At 62.9% G+C, this 8,739-nt stretch overlaps 2 protein-coding genes across 2 annotated transcripts in view; one reads left to right on the plus strand and one right to left on the minus strand.

Annotated features, from left to right (window-relative positions):
* Positions 1-599, minus strand: part of MNEG_6096 (hypothetical protein) — a gene marked incomplete at both ends in the record, with an annotated part of 2,886 nt that extends 2,287 nt beyond the window's left edge. The window contains 2 exons of the mRNA XM_014045427.1: positions 57-263; positions 458-599. Coding sequence (XP_013900881.1) covers positions 57-263; positions 458-599 — 349 coding nt within the window. The remainder of the gene's footprint in view (positions 1-56; positions 264-457) is intronic.
* A 2,105-nt stretch (positions 600-2,704) lies between these two features.
* MNEG_6097 (pyruvate decarboxylase) lies at positions 2,705-7,661 on the plus strand (the record flags this gene model as incomplete). The annotated part of the gene is made up of 12 exons (XM_014045428.1): positions 2,705-2,851; positions 3,196-3,366; positions 3,946-4,268; positions 4,520-4,643; positions 4,870-4,941; positions 5,280-5,505; positions 5,799-5,874; positions 6,081-6,108; positions 6,328-6,408; positions 6,715-6,773; positions 6,988-7,042; positions 7,431-7,661. The coding sequence occupies 12 exons, from the start codon at positions 2,705-2,707 to the stop codon at positions 7,659-7,661; spliced, it is 1,593 nt and encodes a 530-aa protein (XP_013900882.1).
* Positions 7,662-8,739: the final 1,078 nt, after the last annotated feature.

Consider the following 8,739-nt stretch of genomic DNA (forward strand, 5'->3'; position numbering starts at 1 on the left):
GGGGGCCGCCGCGGGTGCGCTGGCGCCGTGGCCGCGCTTTCGGCGCTTGAAAGCACGAGCGGTGCCCGCCTCCCCATCGGCCTCGGCCTCGTCCGCAGTTGCGGCATCCTCGCTCCCAGCCAAACCCCGGTCGCGCTCCGTGTCAGAGGCTGCTGCGGGCGCCGCGAGCGCCTCCTCTTCGCCTGCGGCTTCGCGCTGCTGCTGCTCGTCCGAGAGCCTCTCAAAGTCTTGCAGGAAGGACACGACCGCCTCCGCCGCCTCAGCTGCAGAAACCAAGGGGTGGGGGGCCATCCATGCGAGCAATCTGCCGTCATATGCGAGACTGAAGCAAGGCATGCAGCGTTCGATGGCGGCGAGGGAACATGCATGGCACTCATTGCCGCGCCTCAACAAGCTTGGGTCAGTGCATGACACCGGCTGCCGTGCAGGCCGCCCCTCAACTGGCCAGTACGCGCACCTGCCGCCTTCTGAGTGTCGACACTGCGGCCCACAAACTCCTCGCTAGTGGCTTGCACGGCGCCCGCGCTGCGAGCCTTGCGCTTGCGCTCCGCCTGGGTGGTGGCCGTGACATGCTCGGGTTGGCCGTCCGGGCGCAACATGCGGCTGCTCGTTTCAGAGGAAGGCTCTGCATGCATGGCAGGTTCCCCAGCACATCCGCTTCCCTGCGTTGTGCACAAGACCATGCTGGCTCCTGTCGCCAATCAACGCATGATATCACTTCTGGTGCCTGCTCACCTGCTGGCCTGCACCCTCACTGCCCTCGGAGATGAGCCGCCTGAGTGCCACTGCAGGGGCCTCTGGCGGCTGCAGAGCCACCCCGACGTCTTCATGCCGCACCACTGCCGCCTGGCCGTCGGCCCAGTCTGCCACTCCCGTGGGGCCTACGCCATCGAGCGACACGCGCTTGACCACACCCACTGCAGAGGTGCGGCGCCGCTTGCTGCTGTTCTGCTTGTCCAGCACTCGCACCCTCGGCTCCTCTTGCTGCTGTTGCTGCTGTTGCTGTTGCTGCTGCTGCTGTTTTGGCTCCCCAGCCTGCTTGAGTCCTTTCGCCACGACAGCGGCGGTGGGCTGGCGGTCCGCTGCTGACTGCACATGGTGCTGCTGCCCCGCTACTGCATGGGAACGGCAAGCGTGCATGCATGCGCGCATGGCGCGTGGGGTTGATAGCAACAGCATGCATGGTTGCATACGCTGGGCACTTGGCTGGCGATGGTGAGGACCACCTCGAACAGACACTCGCTGCCCAACCCCAAGCCCAGTTGACAGTGCACACCCCTGCACACCCGCTGCTTCGACAGACAGGGCTCCTGGGTTGTATGCCAGCAGATGCGCCTCCACAGATCCGGGTGTGGCGTGGAATGCGCGAGGCGCTAGCCGTGGTTGCCTGTTTGCACACGAGCGCAGCAGCATCAGTCAGTACGGTCCAGCCGAGCGGGCGCGGCTCAACAAAGACGGACGCTTCGACAACCGTTTGGCACGGAACGCACAAGTATGAGACATCCGTGACAGCGAGGACCTCTGCGGCCTGCTCAAGTGTCTTGGCGTCAAGCGCGAGGGCCGAAGTGACCACGGGCAGCTCAGCATGATCGTTATCTGGCTCAGTTGTGAGGGCAAAGCTGAGTGAAGGGGAAGGATCTGTGACATACAATGCCAACGGCCTGCACGGTGGCGTCTTGGCCGTCATGGTTGCGGGCTTGTCGCGCCCAGATCAACCTGGCGTGATCGAGGCTGCCTATATGATGAGCAGCATCGGACATCGCGTTTTGATTGATACGAAAGTAGAACGGGCCGTCGACACATCATACAGCGAATCCGCATGGTGTGCGCTGCTGGGCCCGCTGCTGGGCACGCTGGGCCCGACTGATGCCCCCACCCCTAGCGGTGGCGGTGAGTGCAACCCACAGGCGGCCAACACTCGTCGCCATTTGAGTCGTGACCGTGGCATGCGCATGGAAACATCCCGCCGCATATCTTGTGTTCAAGTACGCTCGCCCTTCGTCCCATGCGGCGTGAAGTCCAAGGGCCCCTGGACCTGCGCGTCGTCATCACGAGTCACTGCCCACATCCGCCACCACTCGAATAAACAAAGCAGCAAAGCTGCACGGCACAGCCAAAGGCACTCACAGAAACACGCTCGGAGTTCAAACGCAAAGCATTGTCAGCTGTCGCTGCGACGACGAGAGCGCCTGCCTGCGCAAGCGCTCGCCTGCACCAGGCACAAGCAGCACCACAGCGAGCCTGCCGCAACCGGTGTCCTCAACATGGGATGCCCACAGCCCGTAACTGTGGGCCGGTACCTGGCAGGCCGCCTGCGCGACGTGGGGTGCACCCACGTGTTTGCCGTGGCTGGGTGCGCACCCAGCGCCGCATCGCTTGGGAGATGCAGCGCGCTCCCGCCGCCCCGCCTCACCCGCCCAAAGCGCAAAACGCTCGCAGCTGCTGCCGGTTTGCCATGCGCTGCCTCTTTGTGCACCGCGAGTACCCTGTTTATCAACGGCCCGTTTTCACACAGCGATCCCGGATGCCGCTCTGCCGAGTGTGCAGCACCCATCCCCCCAGTGGCCTTGATGCTCTGATGTTGCTGCCCTTGAGCCATGCATTGAATTCTGGCCCACTGTTTCTTTGCACCCACCCCCGCCGCCTCACAAGGGACTACAACCTGGCCCTGCTTGACGAATTCAACACAACGCCCGGCATCAAGATGATCTGGAACTGCTCGGAGCTCGGCGCCGGCTACGCCGCCGATGGCTTTGCGCGCGGCAGGGGCGTGGGCGCCGTGATCACGACCCTGGGCGTCGGCGGCCTCAGCGCGCTCAACGCGTGTGCGGGCTGCTACAGTGAGGATCTGGTGAGTGGTGCTGCCGCGCCCTCGCGCGGGCGCTGTAAGCCCGGTTGTTGCCGGAGGGGTCTTCAGGCGGGGCCTGGTCGGATAAGCAAAGCGAGGTAGCTGGGCATGTCACATTTTCATCCTGTTGGGGTGCAGTCGTCAAGGACTGGACTTTGTGGTGAATTTCAGCACATTCTGAGGCAAAACAAGTACTCAAAACCAGCAATGACAGGAGACCACTTGAGCTCCAGGCTTAGCTTTGTGCTTCGTTCATCCTACATTGGATTCATCCTTCCAAAGAGAGTCCCTGCCCCCGCACGAGCATAATTTGGCCCGCTTTGCGCGCGCGACTGCCGCGCCCGCAGCCCGTGCTCTTCATCAATGGCGGCGTCAATTCGAACGACATGGCGGGCTCGCAGCATGTGCTGCACCACACAGTGGGGCGGCCCGGGGATTATGGGCAGCAGCTGCGGGCCTACAAGGAGTTCACATGTGCACAGGCGGTGGTGCAGCACACGTCCCAGGCGCAGCGGCAGGTGGGTATAGCCAAGGTTGAGTCGGGTTTGTGTAGAGTTGTCAGGTAAGGGCAGATGTGTGCATGTGCAATGATGCAGCTCAGCTGTGTGAATGAGTTAGCTGAGGTGAGGCATTCAAGTGGGCTGTGCTGCTCGCCTTTGTTGGCTTGATTGTGGCTGGCGCCGCCCCTGCTTCCTCCCGCCACTGGTGCACACGTGTGTCACTGAAGCTCTCACTTCCGCTGCGCATCATCCGTCCAGATTGATCAAGTCATCTCAACAGTGCTGGTGCGCTTGTTTGGGGTTCAGTGGAGTTGGTCAGGCGGCAGGGGAATGTGCGGCAGTCGCCTGTATTGTCCATTGTCTTTCGCATACTCCCCGCAACAGTCAGCCTTATCAGCGGCAGGGGCTTGGTTGTGCAGGATGCCACCAAACGGCCAGCACGGCGCATGTGGAGCAACACGCACGCACGCTCCTACCAGACGCTCCTGCCGGACGCTCCTCCCATCCGACATTCACATCTGTCACCTCCTGACAGCAGCGCGACCGCTGCGTGCGTTCCTGAATCGGTTGGCAATGCACAAATGCAAAACCTCGTAGAGAGAGTCCAAGCCCGGCTATATAGAGGTGTGCTGCAACCTGTCGGGCCTCAAGCACCCCTCCCTGTCAGACCCGCCGGCCCCTCTGCCGGACGTTGCGCTTCCCGTCGACGGCCCCTCATTCTCCGCCGCCGTCGCCGCCGCGGCGGCCGCGCTGCAAGGCGCAGCCAAGCCCGTGCTCCTGGCGGGCCCGCGGCTGCGGGCGGCCAGGCGCCGAGCGGCGTTCGTGCGGGTGGCCGAGGCCTCGGGGCTGCCGGTGGCGGTGACGGCGGACGGGAGGGGCGCGTTCCCGGAGGACCACAAGCAGCTGCTCGGCACCTACTGGTTAGTCATGTGATGAGTAGGAGGGGTCCAGTGCTCACGGACGCTCGGCAGTGGCAGTGCGCGCGTTGTGGCAGCAGTGCTTTGGGCAGCACAAGAGCCAGCAGTCGATGCCTGCAGATGCTGCCAGGATGTTTTAAGCCGTCCGGCAAGGGACTGATTGGGTGCTTTGCTGCGCTTGCGGCGCTACACCGTGGTGACTCATTGGACCGCCGCTCGTATGCTGCGACCACATTGCCCCTGTCATTTCTCAGGGGCGGCATCAGTGGGCCAGGGGTCAACGAAGCGGTGGCGTCAGCGGATGTGGTCGTGTCGTGCGGGGTGGTGAACACAGACTACTCCACCCTGGGGCACAGCCACAAGCTATTGCCGGAGAAGGTAGGGAGAAGCAGGGTCGGCCCCTGGGGGTATCAAAGCCACACCTATGCGTTGACAACGAGGCCAACGACTAGGGCGCCATAGGCGTGATTTGCGTGGACAGACTGGTGCTGTCGCAGCCGCACGCCGCCCTGATTCTGGTGCATGTTCTCCTGCTCATCGCTCAACACGTCTGGAACAAAGCTCTCAACCTTTCTCGTTTTGTTGCAATCAAACCCCGTGTCAGGTGATCGATGTGCAGCCCGGGTGTGTGACAGTCAAGGGTGGGCCCACCTACAGCTGCACGGGCGACGTTGAGGTGCGCTGGGCATGCTTGAGCGCATGAGTGGTGCGTTTGAGTGACAGCGCCGGCAGGTTGAGCAGTTTGTGGTGGGTAGTGCTGACGCTGCAACTTCCAGTGCATGATCCAGCAACCTTAGTCTAACCTTCTTGAGTTGCAATCAAGTGTTGCGCCAGCCCAGAATCCCAAACAATCTGCAACCTCCCTGATCCCACCAGCTCAACCCCTGCTCCCGACGCCTCGCACAACCTGCTGGCTGCATAATCGTCTAAGGCTGGGGCAAAATGTAGCCCCTCCTCTGCTCCATCCTTACCGTCACCAGGACCCTCTGCCCCTGTCTGCTCCCCTGCCTCCAGGGCTTCCTCTCTGCCCTGGCCGGCGAGCTGCAGCCAAACCCGAACCCCCTCAAGACGCTGCACCGCATGCAGCCGCCCCGCACGCCGCCCTACGCGGCCGCGGAGGAGCCCGCGGAGACAGCTGAGAGCGCCGTGGGGCCGGAGGAGCAGCTGCTGACTGTTTGGACGCTGGGGCGGGAGGTGCAGGAGCACATCGGCGCCAAAACTGTGGTGCTGGCGGAGACCGGTGCGCAGACCTCCGTGCGAAGGCGGGCGGGGGTTTTGAGGTTGTTTGTTGTTCACGGCGGCCGCTGCTGGTGTGGGCTTGGGCCGGCGTGCCAGGGCCTTGCATGGCAACAGGACAGTGAGGCTGACACGACAGGAAGGGGATTGCGTTTACGAGAGCGCCAAAGCTTCCTAACTATCTTCAAGGCTGTTTCTGGACACCCTAATGGTGCTCGGGGCGCGGCTCCACAGCAGGGCGCCCATTCATCCATGCCCCTGCCACCCCCTGCTTTGCGATCCCCACTTGACTGCCAGGCGAGGCCACGTTCACCGCGATGAAGCTGCAGCTGCCGCCCGGCTGCCTGATGGAGGTGCAGATGCGCTACGGCAGGTAAGCGCCTGCAAGCGCCCCAGCATGCGCTGCGCAGGGCCGCAATTGGAACGGGGTGTAGGGCTTCAGCGGCAGGTTTGTTATGCAAGAACAGCTCGCCTTGCCCTGCAGCGATGTGCGGCGGGAGGTGCCCCTTGCTCTGCGCTGCTAAATCGCTGTGTCAACGCCCTGTCTCTCGCCGCTGCGCTCGTGCACCCTGTGCGCAGCATCGGCTGGAGCGTCGGCGCCACGCTGGTGAGACGCACGGTTATGCAATGGTCAACGCCGAGATCTTTACCCCCCACCTTTGAGCCCCACTCCGCGCTGCAAACCTGAAGCATATGGGACGGGCACCCAGCACACGCGCTGCCTGCTTGCAGGCTTGTGCAGGCAGACAAATGGCAGGCTTGCATGCATTCCCACGCCCGCACATACCCTTGCGGCATCCCCTGCGCTCTTGCATTGAGCGCACAGGGCCTCAGCCTGGCGGCGCAGTCCGAGGGCAGGAGGGTGGTGTCGCTTATCGGGGACGGTTCCTTCCAGATGACCGCCGTGGTGGGACCCGCGATGCGCAGCTGCTGAGTGCGTTGTAAGCAGCGGGCTTGCACCGGCGGCGGCGGCAGCGGCGGCTGCAGCTGCAGCAGCAGCAGCGGCACAGAATGGGGTGCAGATCCGGCCTCCTCGCTGTGAAGCCAAACCGTCGTGGAGCACCCGGGAAGCAACCCTATCTCCGCGCCGCTCAAGCCATGCGCCTCCCGAATGCCAGTGCCTTGCGCCCTGCTTTTCACAGCAGCGGACTGCATCCCCTTTGTGTCCCCAGCTCCCACCCGAAGCCGGCCCTCTCATCCTCCTGGCTCGCAGGAGCTCAGCACTATGCTGCGCTTCGGCGCGGCGCCCATCATCGTGCTGCTCAACAACGGGTGAGGTCGCCCACCGAATGCTGTTACAGCAACGTCTCCCTCGTCGGCGCGTTCATCATCAGGGCGACAGCAATCTCTGCCAGCTGGCAGTTCACATGCCCACGTGCGAGCCCCGCACACGCATACAAATGGACGGGCTGGACTGCGTGGTGCGACGCTTTTGCTTCTCAAACATCAAATCGAAACGACACCCGCAATCACCACAACTATCCAGGACCTATGTGATAGAGGAGGAGATCCATCACGGGGAGGGTTACAATGACCTGCAGGTGATGCAGGGGGGGGGGGCGTGCTGGCCCATTGTCAAACTGAATCATTGCAGGGTGTGAAACCAGCGTGGACGCGGGCCCATGTAGAGAGACGTGTCTTCTGGAGGGGGGGCATGTCACAACTTGCACCTGGAGTTTCAAACAGACCACCTCCACCTGCGCAAGAGCCCCTTGACGCGGTCACAAAAGTGCCTTGCACCTCAGCCCCCCCCCACCACACCAAGCCGCACAAACATCTGAGTTTGCCGCCCTCCCCTGAAAGAGCGATGGTGTGTAACTGACAATATTGTGTCAACACAAACCCCCGAACACATCATCAGTAACTTATCTATCTATCTATCATCAACGCACGTCCGATCTGCCTCTCACCCCTCACTTGCCACCGCAGGTCTGGGACTACGTCGCCCTCGCCCGCGCCATGCACAACGGCCGCGGCCGCCTCCGGGTCGCGACCGCCTCCACCCCCAGCCAGCTGCGCGACGCGCTGCGCGACGCGGCCGGCAGCCCCGACGAGCTGGCGCTGATCGAGTGCAGGCTGCGGCCCGACGACTGCAGCGTGGAGCTGCTGGAGTTTGGGGCCCGCGTGGCGGCGGCCAACTCGCGGCCGCCGGCAGCTTGAACCAAGGGCCAGCAGACCACACGGGCCGAGCCACGGCGGGAGTGCAGGGAACTGATTGTGCAGGCTGACTTTTTGGGTGCTGCGTGAGGCAATGCGGGGAAGCATTGGGGATTGGACGGGTGGCGGATGAGGAACTTACCCCTGGTGGCATTTGTGGCAAGAGGTTGGGCAGGGGGCTCGCACGAGGGCGCCTCGGCTGTGGCCGGTTGGGAGAGGGGAATGCCCCCTGCCAGACGCGGGTTACATCTTGCAAATGGGTTCTCAGAGGGTACTGTGATGCGTGCAGAGCCCAATGCGTTGACCTGTCTGTTGGAATTCACGGTTGCTGCTGCTTTGCCTCTACCTACTACGTTGCCATGCGTAGAATGCTACCCGCAAAACTTGAATGTTTGCAGGCATCAGTGCATTGTAACGCTGCTGAAAGTTGGACAATCACATTTACATCTAATAGATAGGCAGGATCGGAGAAAGTACAGACCATGAATGGCCTTTTCCCACAATCTTGCCTACACCGTGTGGCCACAGGAGCCTGCGTTGTCGCCCAGCTGGCCTGACCTGCGTGGACCCGTCAACTTCCTTTCTGAAATCAACACAACCATGAAATTGCGTGGATGCACATGTCTGTGTTATGTTTGTATCGGAACTCCCCAGGGGTTGATGCCTGTACTGCCAGGCGATAGAAAGTGCGAATGTGGGCAGCGCGGGGTGCGGCCGAGAAGCGCCGCGTGACCTTCCTGGCGGCTTCGCCCTGCCAGCAGGGGCAGCAGATGAGAGGGCGCAAAAACGCCTGCCCGGAAACGAAGGGGTAGCGGCCGGCCGCGCGACGAAGGTTGGCTTTCAGGGACGCGCGAGGCGCACCAAGAGACCCAATCGCGCACCGTCCGGCGCGCCTGGCGGCCAGGTGCAACGAATGGGGGCAGGCGGTGCATAACAGTGGTTGCCACAGGCCAGGGCGGAAGTGCAGCCAGGGTGTGTGGCCGTGGACTGACGGCTGCAGCGAGGCGTCTTGCTAATGGGCGCGCCAGCCCTGTGTAATGGGCGGGAGGGAGGGGTTTGCAAGCGAAAAGGGTTCAATGTG

This window comes from Monoraphidium neglectum (assembly GCF_000611645.1).
Source record: "Monoraphidium neglectum strain SAG 48.87 unplaced genomic scaffold scaffold00961, whole genome shotgun sequence".
NCBI classification, from domain to species: domain Eukaryota; kingdom Viridiplantae; phylum Chlorophyta; class Chlorophyceae; order Sphaeropleales; family Selenastraceae; genus Monoraphidium; species Monoraphidium neglectum.